The sequence below is a fragment of the Solanum lycopersicum genome, chromosome 3 (assembly GCF_036512215.1).
Source record: "Solanum lycopersicum chromosome 3, SLM_r2.1".
Classification (NCBI taxonomy): domain Eukaryota; kingdom Viridiplantae; phylum Streptophyta; class Magnoliopsida; order Solanales; family Solanaceae; genus Solanum; species Solanum lycopersicum.
Genome location: NC_090802.1, coordinates 58,442,741 through 58,459,349, shown reverse-complemented (window position 1 = coordinate 58,459,349; position 16,609 = coordinate 58,442,741). Strand labels below are relative to the sequence as shown.

Sequence of the window (16,609 nt, the reverse complement as noted above, 5' to 3'; positions counted from 1 at the left end):
ATTAATTCAAAAAAAAATCACTCATTTATAAAGATAAATTCGAAATCAACAAATATTTTACACAAAAATTTATAATTTTATTTTATATTCATCAAGTATTTTGTATTTTTAATTTTCTATCTTTTAAATAATATTGTTTAATTATTTTTTTCAAGTTGAATATTGCTTACAATAAACAATATCTAGGATACAATGACTTTGTGATAAAATCTGGATTTTTTTTTATTGTTATTTTTTCGTATCCAAACGATGTACAAACCAGTGAACAAAATTGTTTGGTGTTCCAACAATTACAAATCTTACAAAAAGAAAACGGATAGAATTTGAGTCTACGAATTATTTAGCGTGCCCACTATGTTTGCAAATAATGAATGAACCAAGAAAAGCTACCTAATTTGTTCTCATACTAATTAAATATTTTATGAGATTTTTCTTTTTTATATATTATAGACTTTTTATATTTTAGAATATTGTATTTTTTTTCAATCGATTATATTATTTCAAAATATATATTTTTTAAAAAAAACTTCATATTTTTTCATAAATCATATTCATATGTAATAATTAGATTATTTCCATTTCTTGATGTTCGTAATTTCATCATTCCTGATTAAGATAAAAATGGAGATTTAATCTTTTGATTCAATCAAATGACAAAAGAAATTTCTTTGAAATTGTAACTGATATGTTCTTTTTTAAAAATATCCTCTTCCTGATTTTCTCTTTTATGTTGTTATATATAATTATATTTTTACAAATAAAATTACGTAAATTAAATACATAACATATTATCGTTTTAAACAAATATTAAAAATATGACTAAAAATCTTATTAGCCTTGGCACCACACCGGATAAGTTCATCCTATTTTGTGGCTAGGGAGAACTGTGTGATAGGGTTGTGGATATGGGAGCGGTTTGAAAATATCAATCGATTAGATTTTGTTTCATTTAATAGGAAGATTTCATATAATAATAATAATAACAATAATAATAATAATGATTTTTTAAAAAGGTAACTCTTTTCATTTTATTTTATGTGCATTAATTTTTTTAGTTAGTTTTAGAAAAAAATATCATATTTCCTTATATGGTAAATATTTAAAGATACAATTTTTCTTTTATCCTTATTTATCCCACTAAAATATAGAAATAATGCTTTAACACATTTATAATGAGAGAGAAAAATAAGTTTACTTTTTTTGAATGATAATTTAATAAACATTTTAAAGTTTTTATTATTTCTTAAACTTCAGACCCAGTTAAATATTACTCCATCTATCCTTTTCACTTGTTCATATATTTTTTATATATATATCCCTATTTACTTGACCATTTTAACAAATCAAGAGAAGACAATAAATTTTTTTCTTAATATGCCCTTATTTAATCCTAGAAAATTTTTAGTACTATTAAATTGTAATGTATGCTTTTTGTAACCAGAAAATATATTTATTGTACTTGAGGATTTACATAATCTTTTAAGTTAAAGGATAAAATTGTAACTAACATATGATAATAATTGATGTATTAATATGTGTTACTTTTAAAGTGGACAACTAAATAGAAATTGAAAGAGTATCAAATAAAATGAGACGAATGGAGTAATTGTTTGAGGCAAAATATAAATCAAGAATTAAGATATATTTTTATACAGATAGATCAATAAATGATACTCCCTCCGTCCGGTATTGTTTGTTATAGTTTCTATTTTTAGAATATAAAAACTTTGACTAACATTTTAAGATGTATATTTTCATCATATTAATATGCAAAAAATTGTAATTTATAATATTTTTCATATAATTTCAGAATATTTTTTTTTTGTTTAAAATATCAATTAATATAATTTAATTTACCCTTACAAATTAATTAAATTAATTTTTAATAAATATAACACGACAAATAATTTCGAAAAGAAAAAATATATTTAGATTTTTTAGAGAATCGAAAGGTATCTTAGCTTTTCTTCCGTGATTAATGGGATAAGTAAAAAGCAAATTAAACAAATGCCTATAGAAGGCCAAAAGAGTGGGCAACAAAAGAGGTAAAAAGGAAACACGTGTAATGGTGATTATGTCCTACATGAATAATAAGTTATTATTATTGTTTCTTCCAAAAAGAATAATTCTATTTTTTAAGTATATTTTAATAAGAATAATTTTTTATTTTTTTAGTAATAATTTAATTTTAATTTTTTATATGATATATTTAAAATTGAAAAATTAAAAGATATTTTAATATATTTAATATATAGTTTTCTCATATAATCATTCACTCACTCACTCTAATGATTTCTTCCTTGAAACTCACTCAATTAATGTCGTAGCAACATAGAGATAAATGGACACTCTCTATCGAAAAAGATACTCTATACATAAATAGAATAATATTCAAAATGATTAAATAACATTTTTGAAACATGACAAACTGTTATTTCTGGACATTTTTTATAAAATTCTTGACTTCACCACTATACTCAAATATGAGAGAGTGTCACTCAACTTTTTTTATAATTTCAAAATAACTTAATCATAATTTTTTTTTTTAGAAAGTCATTCAACTATAAATATTCTACTTACATAAAATCAAACAATTAGTCAGTACATGAATAACTATCTATATTTATTAGGTTTCATGAACGTTTTTGGATAAGAATATACTTCTTTTGTCCCTATATAGTTATCCACTTTAAAAGTAACACACATATTAAGATATCAATAATTATCATAAGTTAGTTATAATTTTACCCTTATAGTACAGTTTGTAATTCTAAAATAAATTCACTCAAGATAACTAATTAATGCTCTGACAGAAAGTTCATAAGTTTATTTATAGTACTTATGACAACGTTTCACTTCTTTGAATTAAAGTGAACTAAATTGAAGGAAAACAAAAGGTATGTATTACAACTTAGTAGCACTATAATTTTTTTAAAATTAAATAAGGACATATTAAGGAAAAAATTGTTCTCCTTTCTTGATTTGTTAAAATGGACAAGTAAATGGGGATAAATATAAAAAATATATGGAGAAGTAAATATGGACGGAGGGAGTATCTATTTATTATAATACTTAATATTGTGATTTTTTGAGTAATTTCTCAACTTATAAATAGGATTGTTCATTCACTATTTTATGATATACATATGAGACTTACACACATTTGATTAAAAAGAAAATATTTTCTTTTATCTACTTCTCTTATCTTCTTTTCTTTAAATTTATATCATTATGAACTTAGATTTTATAACAAAATTTAAATTTTCCATTTTAGCATGAAAAAGAGGGCTAATTTTACATAAAATTGCTTTTTAAAAAATTAGGCTTCTTCTGTGCAATGTTCCATAAGGATAAAAAATTACAACTAAATAACCACATCTAAAGTAGTCTTAGGTTAATGACTGATAATAAAATAATAAACAATTTTATTATTATCTATTTTTTAAAAAAAAATTATCTAAATAATTTTTAATTAAAAAATGAATTAAATACGTTGAGTGTCTTTTTAAAGTAAAATAATTCGAGCAAATTTAAAGTTTTAAATAAAACTTGAGTTACTTTCTGAAAGAAGAATCAATAGTTGAATGACTTTCTGGAAAAGAAAAAATCATAATTGAGTGACTTTCTGATAAAAAAACTCATATAATTAAATGTCTTTGTGAGAAATTTTTTTTTTAATTAAATGATATCAAATATTATCTCCTTAAAAATAATACAAAATATCATAAATTACCCTGGCTAAAAGTAGACGTGTCGTCTATGACCTACTTCCTTAACCTCTTATATATAAAATAATAAGATAAGAATTGTTTTTATTCTCCGGCTATTAAAATTATTTTCTTTATCTTTTAATTAAGGAAATTTACATAAATATACTATAATAAAAAAAATATTTATTATTTATAAAAAAATATTTTTTTATTTAATCATTTTAGTTTATTTTATAATAGAAATTTAATATATATTTCAATGAAAAATTTATTATTCACATGTAATACAAATTTTAATGGTGGATAATACATTTATCACACATTTTAATATACTTATTCTACAATGTGTCAATTTTTACCAAACAAACATGATATATTTCAAAAAAACAATTATAATTCATATATATTGCATACATAATTCACTTTTAATACATATTACAGATTTAACATAGTATTCCTACAAATGATAATAAATAAAAAGTATCGCTAAAATTAGTAATTATTTATTAAAATGTATCAATTCATGTGATTTTTCCTTTAATTAATTAAATTGGGCTATGGTGAAGATAATCATTGGGCTCGGCATAGGTCTTACTTAAGCAAATAGGTTACAAACTACTGGGCTTATAATTAAGAGTCCAAATTCTATCCGTACCGGCCCAAACACACTAATAATTGAATCACAGATAAATTTTAGAATTTGATATACGTATTCAAGCGTGGATACTGACTAATAAATGTATATTACAACATATATACGAATATATATATTTAAAAAAATGGTGATAAGGGAAAGTAAAATTGGGGGATTATAATTTATGAGGTGGAAATTGAACTTTCACCCGTTAGAGTTAGGTGAAAGTTCACGTAGCAAACTAACTAAGTTGTTTATAGGAAAAATTGTATAAAATAGCAAACTAATAACCTAAATTAAATAGAATAGCTAGGGTTTGATTTAATTGTGCTCCATAGCAAACATTATCTAAAATTTGTCATCGTCTCTCTCCCAGGAATCTCGCTCGCCACTCTCCATTCTCGCTCGCCTCTCTCGCTTTATACACAGAAGTGTATAATTCTGTTTCTGTTTTGTATAAAGCGAGAGAAAATTGTATATACACATGCAAAAATGTGTATCTTCGTGTTATACACTTAATTATACAATTTACAAACATTTTACTTCAAAAATTGCAGAGAAAAAGGCCAACAAATTATACAATTGCGAATTATACAATTGCAGTGAAATATAATTTTCTCTAGTTTTATACAACAGAAGTGTATATATTGTGTTTCTGTTTTTGTATAAAGCGAGAAAAACATATATCTTTTTGCTATAAACTTATAATTATGCAATATACATACATTTTAATTCGATTCAATTATATGCAAAGCAAATTATACAATTGCAGCGAAATAGGCCAGCGAATTATACAATTTAGGCCAGCGAATTATACACTTGTATATGTATAGCGAATTATACAGTTTTTATGTTTGCTATGGAGCGCAATTATGCAAAGTTTGCTATATTATACAAATATGAATTTTTTGTTTGCTATATGTGAAAGTTGCCCTTGTTTATATGATAGTCCATAAACATGAAACTCAAATATAATTTTGAGGGTTACTTCTTAGTATTTGTATTGTTTGCGGTAATTGTCGAATTAATGCCGTAAAAAATGTATGAAAACGAAATTATTTTTTATGTCCTAATATCACGTTTGATCTTATTTTATTAGGTAAATATTGTTATATGTAGAATTAAATCAACATCACATTTCATAATTGGATGAGAAAAAAATGGTTTTATGTTGTGAAAATGTCCAACAGACCATTTTCTTTGAGCCATGACCCAACATCATGTTAATAATAATAATAATGGGTCCATAAACACTTGAACCAAATTCCCTTAATTTGTCCATTTCATTAACGACACTAAGCATACGTTACGATATTCCATGAACTTGTCTATCTTCTACAACAAGGGATGTCAAAATTATATTAATTTGTTATATTAAGTGTAATTTTATTGGTCAGTTAAAATAATTAATTTGAGCTTGATTGGTTATGTATACAATAATATCACGAGGAGACATATTTAGAATTAAAGTTTGCCTCAATTACTAAAGTTTAGTTTAAGGCCTCCGACCCATTTAATTTTAATTAACTTTCACATTTAGCAAACATAAAAATTATATTTGTATGTTATAACAATAGATTGTATAATTGCACTCTAGATCAACCTTTATAATTGTTGTGGAACATCAGATTGTATAAATCAATGTGGGCATCAGATTTGTATCAAATCATTGGCAACCTCTCATTTGTATAAATCGTTGGCAGGATGTCGTTGTATGAATTGCTGGTAGCCTCTAAATTGATTGTATGTGCTGGTATATTTGCATAAAATTTGAATTTATATGAAATTGAATCGAAATAAGACATTTGTATATCAAATCTCTCTCTTGCTTTATACAACACAAATTATACGTTGTAATTTGTATAATATGTGTTTGTAAAAAATGAGCAAGAGAGAAAGACAAAAGAGAATTGGACATGGGAAGATATGTATTTGTATAATTATAAGTATATATGACGAATATATATATATATATATATATATATATATATATATATATATATATATATATATATATATATATATATATTGTACTTGTATATACACCTTTCTCTCGCTTTATACAAACGAAAACACATTTTATACATTTGTGTTTGTATAAGCAAGAGAGGCGAGGAAAAGACTGGCGAGCGAGAATTTTAGGGAGAGATGCGAATGACAACAGTTTACAACGTATTACAATTAAATCAAACTGTGATTATGACATAGTTTGTAATAATAATTTGCCAGTATATACAATTTTCTCTTTAATTTTTGACATTATGTTTGAAAAATAGCTGGAGTTTTAAAATCTTTACGCAAGTTTTTCTTTTGATTTTTGAAAATCTAGCCTTCAAAATAATGACTATTTTTCAATAACAACAAATTTAAAATTGAATATTATATATTTTACCTCGATTATAACATTATTCATTTATTGAGTGAATCTATTTTAACGTGTCTAAATTAGTCGAAACCACCCCATGTGACACCCCTGCGCTAATTAAAGCTAATTCATTCTTCGTACACTATTTTTTTTTTTTTTTTAAAAAAAGAAAAATGTTAATAGAAGTCTTTCTTATTTAGCCATATATATGGAGATATTTTATCAGAAGACAATACTTCGAATTGAGACTTGATTTTGACAACTTTATACTGTTATAAATGAGAAAAATAATTATGAGATCTGGGATTTATTTCTTAATAAAAGAAAAAGAAAATATTATTTACGAATGTGATTTTCTCGTATTTGTTCAAATTTGATTAACAAATTAAAGTCAATTATAAATTGATTATTCAAGTCTAAGTTTATAAATAATAAATATCTAATAAAATAATTGAAGTATATATAAACTGATTACTCACGTCTAAGTTTATAAATAATAATTAAAAAAATTATAGTAGAGATATATAAGGCTTATGAGAGTGACAAAGCATAAAAAAAAAAACTAGGGGTCAGTTGGAACATGCTCACATGGATTTGCACATGGGATTTCATAATTTCGAACTTCAAGTATTTGTTGACTAAATAAAAAATCCCCACAAAAAAAAAAACAAGTTTCTTTTATTCAATTATACTAAAGAGTTTTTAGTATAATTCCAAATTTTAAAGATAACAATGTATTACTAGTAATTATTTATCCACACTATTTAGGAATATGAGGGTACAAAAATAATGTTTCCTTAGCTACTTACTATTAATTAACGAATCATCCAATGATGAAGAATATAAAGCTTTGATTATAATTTTGCTAAGATCATTAATTATCAGACAAATACATTATTAAGCAGTTGATTCTACCTAACTATATATATGTTGGAGAGTCAATGAGTATCCAATGCTAAATACGACCAAAATAGAGTTTATTTTATGTACTTGAACAAAGTAGTGTTTAGTCTTTAATTGTACTTCCTTCGTTCGAAAATATTTGTCAAAGTTTTTATTTTTAGAGTTAAATTATAAAAATTTTGACAAATATTTTAAGATGTAATTTTTCATCATATTAATATGCAAAAAATTGCAATTTATAGTACTTTTCATATAGTTATAGAATATCTATTTTTTTAATTTAAATTATCGAATTAATGTGATCTAATTTCACTTTAAAAATTAGTCAAATTAACTTTCGAAAAACGCAACATGACAAACAATTCCAAGTAATCAAGACATTTAATTATTGATGCATTATGAACAACAAGACCATTGGTGCATTATATTAGGCATGTGCTAAAATAGTTGCCTAATTATGTGTGGTCGTGGATAATCAAAAATTAAGATGGGGTGTGGTTGATAAGTCTCTATTTTTTTAATTAAAGGTTTCGATTTTGAATTTTCGGTAGGAAAAGATTCTTGATAGAAAATAACATATTTAAATGAGTTTTATTCAACATGAATCTAAATTAATCAGACTCTAATACAAATAATAAAAAATAATTTTTAAAATACAAACACATGAATATATTATATATTATATATATAACATAGACACGTGTTTACTCAAAGAGAATAAAACATTTTTCTCATTATATTAGTGGCTTAAGCAAATCATCTAATTACTCGATCGAATTTATTAACATATTAAAAGTCAATAAAGTGATTCGAGGTTTTATATTTAAATTAAAGAGGAGACATAGTTACCAACATATCCTTTCTAGTTTTGATATTATACAACGTTATTCCACATTTACGTAAAATTAGTGCATCAATTAAGAATTACGAGGTCTCAAATTTAAATTTCAACAAAAACAAAATTATCATTTATTTTAATTTTGATAAATAAAATTATCTAATTAAAACCGTTAATAAGTATATACTGTATTTTCATGAAATTAATAAGTACACAAAAACCAACCCAAAAAACCACCTGTCATAAAAAATACCACCCCTTTTAGGCAGTGGCAGAGCCACCGGATTTCATTCGAATCTCCTTCGACGGAAAATTATATAATATATATATATATAGTTAAAATAATTTTTTAAGTATATATATATATTAGATTTCGAACCCCTTTTAACTACTTAATGCGTCTACTTTTTAGATTTTGAACCATCTTATTGAAATTCTGACTCCATCAGTACTTCTAGGACCATGTCTCCCTCCTTGTTAGGTTTGAATTATATGATATATACTTGTATATAAAAAGGTATACAGGTAAAATGATATATTAATTAATGTTGTGACCACATGAATAACCATGCATATAGACAATATATTCACAGACTTTTAACCTTTTTCTCAACCATCTTTTTTCTACTTTTTTTTTTTTTTCTGTTGCAAGGCTGGCTTTGGTGGTATATAAGGTTTTGAAAATTATGGGCTCTAAAATAAAGTTTTATCATTATCTTTACTTTTCCTATGAAAGCTCTGAAGTTGGATAGAAAATAAACATGTAAAACTTTTCCTCCCCATCTAGGGTAAAAGACAAGGAAAGGGTAAATATATTACCCTCTACGATACGTCTCAATTTATACGACACAATTTATTTCAAATATTGAACTCTTTTATTCGCGAATTTCATTGTTAGCTAATGTAAAAGCATAAAATAAAAAGTTATACCTTAGGCCTAATTTGACTAGTTCTAAGTTCTAACAGGTTCTATTTGAAGTTATATTTATGAGATTAATCAATAATTCATATTTAAATTATCTGATTGATCTTAAACATAATTATTATATTAGTTACTTTGGGAATTAATACAAAATTGGCAAATGACAGACATGTTGGGTAAACACACATGTAACGGAATAAATCATTTTCAAAATTTGAAATTATTGGGACCAACTAAAGTACGAATTATTCACATGGGAGTTTGGGAAAAAGGCCGTAATCTCACTATTTTTATGTAATTATTGACGATTACAAATAAATAAAATACATAAGTTATTTAAACACCATTTTTGCAAAAATAATGAAAATAAATTGGCATTAATAGACTGTCACCAAATTAATAGCCAGTAATTGTATGTTAATGTACAATACAGATAAAATATATTGTTTTGACACAAAATAGTGTATATTTTAGTAACAATAGCATGTTCAATTTAATTCACTAAACGAATTCTGGAAAAGATAGAATATATGCAGAATGTTTTTTTTAAACCTCAGCTCAAATGCATCAAACTCAAGTAAAATATGAAGAAAAAAATTAAAGTAGTGTGACGTCTATGAAAAAAAGTTATAATATGATAATATCGTGATAGATAACAAAGAAAATATTAACAAATCTAATTATTTTTAACCGATCGACGAAATATGTAACTTTACCCTAGGAAAGCCAAATAAATTTTTTACTATTCTATCCACCTCTATTCATGTTACTTTAATTCATAATTAAATAATTCAGCTGAGAGAGTCATGTGTGTTTGATGGAGTCTATATAAAGAGAGAGTGCATCAACATTTATTCTCATGCACATTATATCTTTCTCATCTCTCTTCATAAAAAAAATATATTAAAAAATATCTAACTATTTTTTTTTCCCAAATATGGTGTCAAGAGTAGAAGCAACAATGAAGATAAGGCAACAAACAGAAGTGAAAAATAGTAATTATCAAATAGTACAATGTAAGAAAGGGAAAACAAATAAGTTCAAGAGAAGTAGTTCAAATGTTGAAGAAGATGGTGCTTCTGCTGCTATTCTCTTACTTGCTTGTATTGCTTGCACTACTACTTCCCACTTGTAAAATTTGTTACGATCGAAGTAATCAGATGTAATCGATCATAGCTATATAATTGTTAGTTTTTTTTTTTCTGTATCAACGTTCGATATATATATTGAAACTTTTGTGTCGAATGTAGCTATTAATTAAGTTCCCATTTGCTATAGTAGTATATAGATATATAAATTATTATTTTTACATATTGAGAGTATGAAGTATAATTAATCATTAATCCTTTTAATTTCAGGGTAAGTACTCTCTTGTTAGGCCTTGGTAAGTGAGATGAAAATATTAATTTTAGAGTTAACTTTACTTGAGGTATTGATTTATAATTAATTTTGCTATTATTTTATTCCATTATTTTGTACGAAAATAATGAAATATTATCTCATATATGGAAGCTCTTAGTACGTGAGATGAAAAATTATAATTTTCGGATTAACTTTACTTTATCTGTGATTTGAGGTACTAGCTAATTAATTATATGTTATTGTTGTAAAGTAGTGGATTGTTATTTCATATAATTAAAAGATAGAATAAAATATAATATCCAATGAAATATCTTTATCAATTTCAATTCACGAATCAATTGATCTAGAATTACCTCACGAGGCTTGTAAATTCTACGTTGGATGATGAGTATAATTTATTCTCAGAATTATTCAACATAAAATGATGAAAAAAACTTATGAAACATCGTTAGCTATCCCATCTGAAAACAGTATTCCAAAAATCCATTGATCCGTCCAATTAAGAGTTAAAAGTACTTTATAATTAAAGATAATTAATATTAGTGCAGTAGGATATTTTTAAAATGGTAGTAATATAATTTGTACAATAAAAAAAAAAAACAGTGCAATGGGGACAAATATAAAGTGCAAAATTATTAGATGCCCAAATTGTGGGGGGTCATGTATTTCAACTTGAGTCCAATTATTAGAAGCTATTTTGAGACCTTATTAATGATCAGTAGATATTGCTATTTCAATTCTTAGTACAGAGCTATCTCGATTCGAAATTTCAAAATATCAATAATTATTTTAAATTTTGAATAAAGTGTTAAATGAACGTATTGAATTAATGAAAGTAGAAAGGGTTATAATAATTATTTTAAATTTTGAATAAAGTGTTAAATGAACGTATTGAATTAATAAAAGTAGAAAGGGTTATATTATTATTCATAAACATATACAAGTGAGTTTAAACGAAGTATTTTATTTTTTTTCTAAAAGCAGAATACCTCGATTTTCGAAATCCTTAAAGTTGACATGTTTTATTCCGTAAATGAGTGTTTTTTTGCAATTGATATTTCTCTCTTTTATTTAAAAAATGACTAGATCTTATTATTTTTTATCGAATTAATCTTTTTTTTAGCCGAAATAATATTATTTGAATTGTGTATTTTTTTATTTAAATGCAATGATTAACTGTTTCAATTAACTTTGTGTTTTTTTTGGATAAAAATTGTAGAAAATTGCAAAGTTTTATTATTTTTAGCCAAATTTAGAAATTTTATTCAGAATAGTAGAGTCTGTTATAAAAACAAGTTCAGAACATATAACTATAAAGAAAAGAAGATAAGACAAGTAGATGAAAGAAAATTATTCAAGTGTGTTTTACAAATGATGAATGATATCTCTATATATAGTGTTAAGATATCACCCCAAATGTCACCACGTTAAATGTCCAAGCTAGTAGGTACATAGTTATCTATAAATGTTTATATCACCTTGAAAATATACGTACATGAATACAACTTCACTCACTATTTGTAGGACACAACGAAGAAGAAAAATTTTCTCCTTGATCCACTTATTTTGTCTTCTTCTCTTTATAGTTATATATTATGAGATTCATTTTATAATAAGTCCCAATTATATTTTCATTTTATTTATTCTTTAAATGCAATGGTAATTTATTTCAACTATATATTCATTCATTTCTTTATCTAAATTAAAAACAACTGAACAACAGATCCCACTTAATTTTACAAATTTAGCCGAAAAAAATCACAATTTTTTAAAGAGATAATAAAACATTTTCATGCACAAAAGGTTTCATGTGGCAAAACGTGTATCGCACTTCATCCGAATGTCATTTATGTCCATGAGAGTACTTAAGACCAAATAGTATTTTCATGCGGTGGCCAGTAGCGAAGTCAGAAATTTTAATGAAAAGGTTTAAATCTGAAAAGTAGACACATAAATTAGTAGAAAGGGGTTCAACATCTGTTGTACATATCTAAATTATAATTTTAACTATATATAAATAGTAATATTCTTCATCGTAGAAATTCGAAACTTCATTATATGCTGCCTCCACCCCCTGTCTAGGTGTGCACCGAACAATATTGTCAAGTCTAGAAGAGTCCCAATGTAGTTTTACCTTTTTTTCCCTACTAAACTATTGTATGTCTAACACTTTAAAAATTTAAATCAGATACAAATACGATATAATGAATTGTTAAGCTAAATTTCAAATAAAAATATCTCAGGTTTACGATTACCATGACTGAAATTTGGGACCCTAGTTGTATGAAGAATTTTATTTTTAACAATTTATTCCATTTTTTGCTTTAACTAGCCTACTTCAAATCTATTTTTAATTTTTCTTTTTTTCAACTTCATAGGTTTATTAGTTGATTTTAAGGTAGCTAAACTTGCAAAAACTTATAAATAGGCTATACCTTAAATGGGAGTCAGAAAGTGGCTATTTTGTGCATTTCGACCGTCGAAGGCTCAGCTAGGCAAAAAAGATTGGCCCAAATATTTTTAGTTTTTAGGAAGGAATTTAAGCCCACATTTATTTTTCACTTCCCGCGAATTTTACTTCATTTTGTTTTTGCCGCCCAGTAGATTTGAGTTCCTTATTTGGGAATTTTCTCAAATCTGTAGAGAGGGAGAAGGAGAGGGAGAATGCTGGGAAGAGTAAGACGATCGACGATCAGCTCGCTGGAGCAATTGGAGTTGGAGAGGCCATCGTCGAAGATCATCAAAGCTGATTCTCTCTCCATCTATGGTACTTTTTTTTTCTTCTCCTTCTCAATTCCGCAATCTTCGCAAATCATTTGGTATCTCTTCTGTATTCTGCAATTATAATTTGTTGATTCGTAGGTGGATAAATAAGAATTGAAGAATATATTTATTAATAACTGATGAATTAAAGCAGCAGCGACTAATGCCTCGTTAGTGTAGATTTTTTTTATCATTATTGGGAATTATTAAATGAGTTATGATATTGTTGACAGAAACACAACATTGTGTTGTCATTATCAGTGAATTGATTTTGTAGAATGCGTAGAAGACGATAGGTTCCTTTTTCATTTGAATCTCCAAATTCCCTAATTTTTGTAATCAAATACAATAACAATGAGAAAATAACTTCCAATGACTAGAGAATAAAATTCAGGATGAAATTGCTTTGAACGTAAATGACAATGAGTACCTATGATTCAAGAGTCCTTAGTATGACAACTACCAGTATTAGTTGAATGGTGATGAGGATCATATAGTTTGAGAGCTGTATTGAATTTTAAAGAGTGGTTATGGCGGAATGGAATGTGCTCATATGAGCTACTCAGGAGTAAGCAGTAATAATCTTAAGATCATTTCCCTTAAAGTGGTCGAGAGTAATAAATTGAGTGGAACAAAATAGGAACTTTCAGTTAAGGAGAGCTCAACAAGGTCGATACCTAGATGATGGATCTTCCAAAGAAGATTGAGAGACTGGTAGAGCCAACTAAAGACACCCAGGACTGGACTAATTTCACTCAGTCAGGCTAATGAGTATCTGATTAATTAATGTTTCAACTTTTAACATTTGTTTATTAAAACCCATGCTGAAAGAAGGTTTTATGAGTCCTTGTAGTAGAGAGGGAAAGCTTCCTTGGTACGGCATTTAAAATTTGTAGCCGAGTATGCTATCTGTAAATATACTGGTAGAAGTAGATACATGGAATTAAATCAAACTCCTATGCTCCGATACAATGAATGTGGATGACCTAATAAGACAATTATCATATGGTTGTACATCTCTAGCACGAGGAATGAGAAATCGAGTTCTAGTATTAACTCAGGTTACTGCCCGAGCCGCAGTCTGTGTAAAGTGTGAAACAACCGAAGTACTTATAGTCTTGCCAATAAAATAGTAGGATACAGGAAACTCCATTCACTTGTGTTGAGTATAGTTTTGAAGCCTTGCAGGAAAATATAACTAAAGCTTAAATGTTGGTATGAATAGACTTGCTAAGGACTTGTAAATTTCATTGTAAATTGTATGTCATGGTTTTGGGACAGACAGATAACATATGCCACCTAATCATCTTGTGTATTTCAGTGATAACTAAACTTAAAAAGATGGTTCAGGTTGCTTCTGAGTTTTGCTAAGAGCATCTAAATGGTCTCGATGATCATTTGGTTTTCAGAACTACGGATTCAATTTACTCCCTTTGTCCTATATATATATATAATGGTTGCAGCTTCTTGTTTAAGTGCAGCTGCAAATAAATGTCTATATTTCTTGAGGCTTTAAGTTTGAACTTTGAAGTATATCTTATACATCCCTTATAGTTGTAATGCTTTTGGTTTTCCCTTCTCAATGAAGCATTCTCTTTCTTCTATTTTCAGCAAAAACAAATAACTAACTTTTGCCACCACACTCTTTTTGTCAACCTTAAACAATACATCTGACTTCTGATCTTTATCATTATAGTCAACAATATGAATTTCAATTTGGGACGGAGGGGCTTTGTGTAAATTTATGAGCGAATAACTTCGTTGGAAGAAGCTTTTACTCCTATGGCCTTTGCCTTCTCCGCCAGCTTGTTTCATTGTCATGGTTTTTTTTCTCTTCCATCTTTTAGTTCTACGATGATCCTTTGAGTCACACAGTCAAAAGTAGTACAGCTTGTCATGCTTCATGTTTCATTGATGATGAAATAACCTTCATGTTAAACATGCAAGAAACAAAGTTCAGTTTTAGCATATCCTAGGTTCTCAGATAATCTGCCTATCCTCCAATTTGCTATTTGTATCAGTTGTATAGCACTTCCTCAGATTCGAGAAATCACATTGGTATTGGAAATAATGGAGTGTGCCATAGATAAAGAGCAGATATACTTCTCAAAGTGAAAATAGTTAGTACTTAGTAGTTGATAAATTATTCCCCTTCTAATGCAGAGACAACCCTTCTGAAGCTACGGGAAGGCTCTCGGCGAGATACAAGCTTTCCTGCAGAGAGTTCAGTAGATGGAAATATATGTTGCATTACTTCAGGAGATTCACCCAGAGAGGAGTTATCAATAACTGATACTGATTCTTCCAGGGAATATCTTGAAGATACCAGTAGTTGTCAGCCCATAGGCTCCTTGAAAGAAGCAAAGAAGAAGAACCTCTCACTTGCTTACATGTTTTCCAGGTATAGAAGTTCTCAGTGTGCTGGAGGCATAAATGAGGAGAATGCAATGGATATAGAAGAGAACACTTGTTCTGCAAACTCTTCACTTAGTCCTAACAATTCTCAGTTGATGAGCAGCTCAGTACAGTCCACAAACAGGAACACATTTGTTCCCCTATGATGTGAATCAAGACTTTTGCTCAAGTCTTCTACTTGTTGCATTGCTCTCATGGTGGTCTCTTTGTCATCTTGTATTTTTTATTTATTGCTGTGCACGAGTTCTTTATAAATGATGGATGAATGAAGCCAATTCTTCAAATGTTGTAATTTAGTCCTCCATTTCCATGTTAATCGACCAAAAACAGTTTAACTTCGAGCAATGTTGGTTTAATTTCGTTAAGTTTGAGCTTTGAACCTATTGAAGTATACAACAAAGTCATCTGAATTTGTCTGCAACAACAATTTTCCTGTCACAAGCATTGGACAGTTAAAACTTAAAAAGTTAAGAATCTCTAAAAACTTTCAATAGTAGCCAGCAAAACCCAAAAAACATAATACTAATTTGGATCTCAAATTGGCCTCGCTGAGTTTAGCCAATTTTACTTTGATCATATTCTATGTTTATTTTTGATAATATTATTATATGGTTTGTTGATAAATGAAGAAAGAAGCTAGTACATGTATTAAACTTGAGGGCTTATGTATTCTTTTGTGATAACTCGAGGATTTATT

The 16,609-nt window shown here is 26.9% G+C and overlaps 1 protein-coding gene across 1 annotated transcript; it reads left to right on the top strand.

The window, feature by feature from the left end:
- The first annotated feature begins 13,094 nt into the window (after positions 1-13,094).
- Positions 13,095-16,277, top strand: LOC101244174 (uncharacterized). The gene is made up of 2 exons (XM_004236304.5): positions 13,095-13,501; positions 15,661-16,277. The coding sequence occupies exons 1-2, from the start codon at positions 13,399-13,401 to the stop codon at positions 16,056-16,058; spliced, it is 501 nt and encodes a 166-aa protein (XP_004236352.2). The 5' UTR covers positions 13,095-13,398; the 3' UTR covers positions 16,059-16,277.
- The last annotated feature ends 332 nt before the right edge of the window (positions 16,278-16,609 follow it).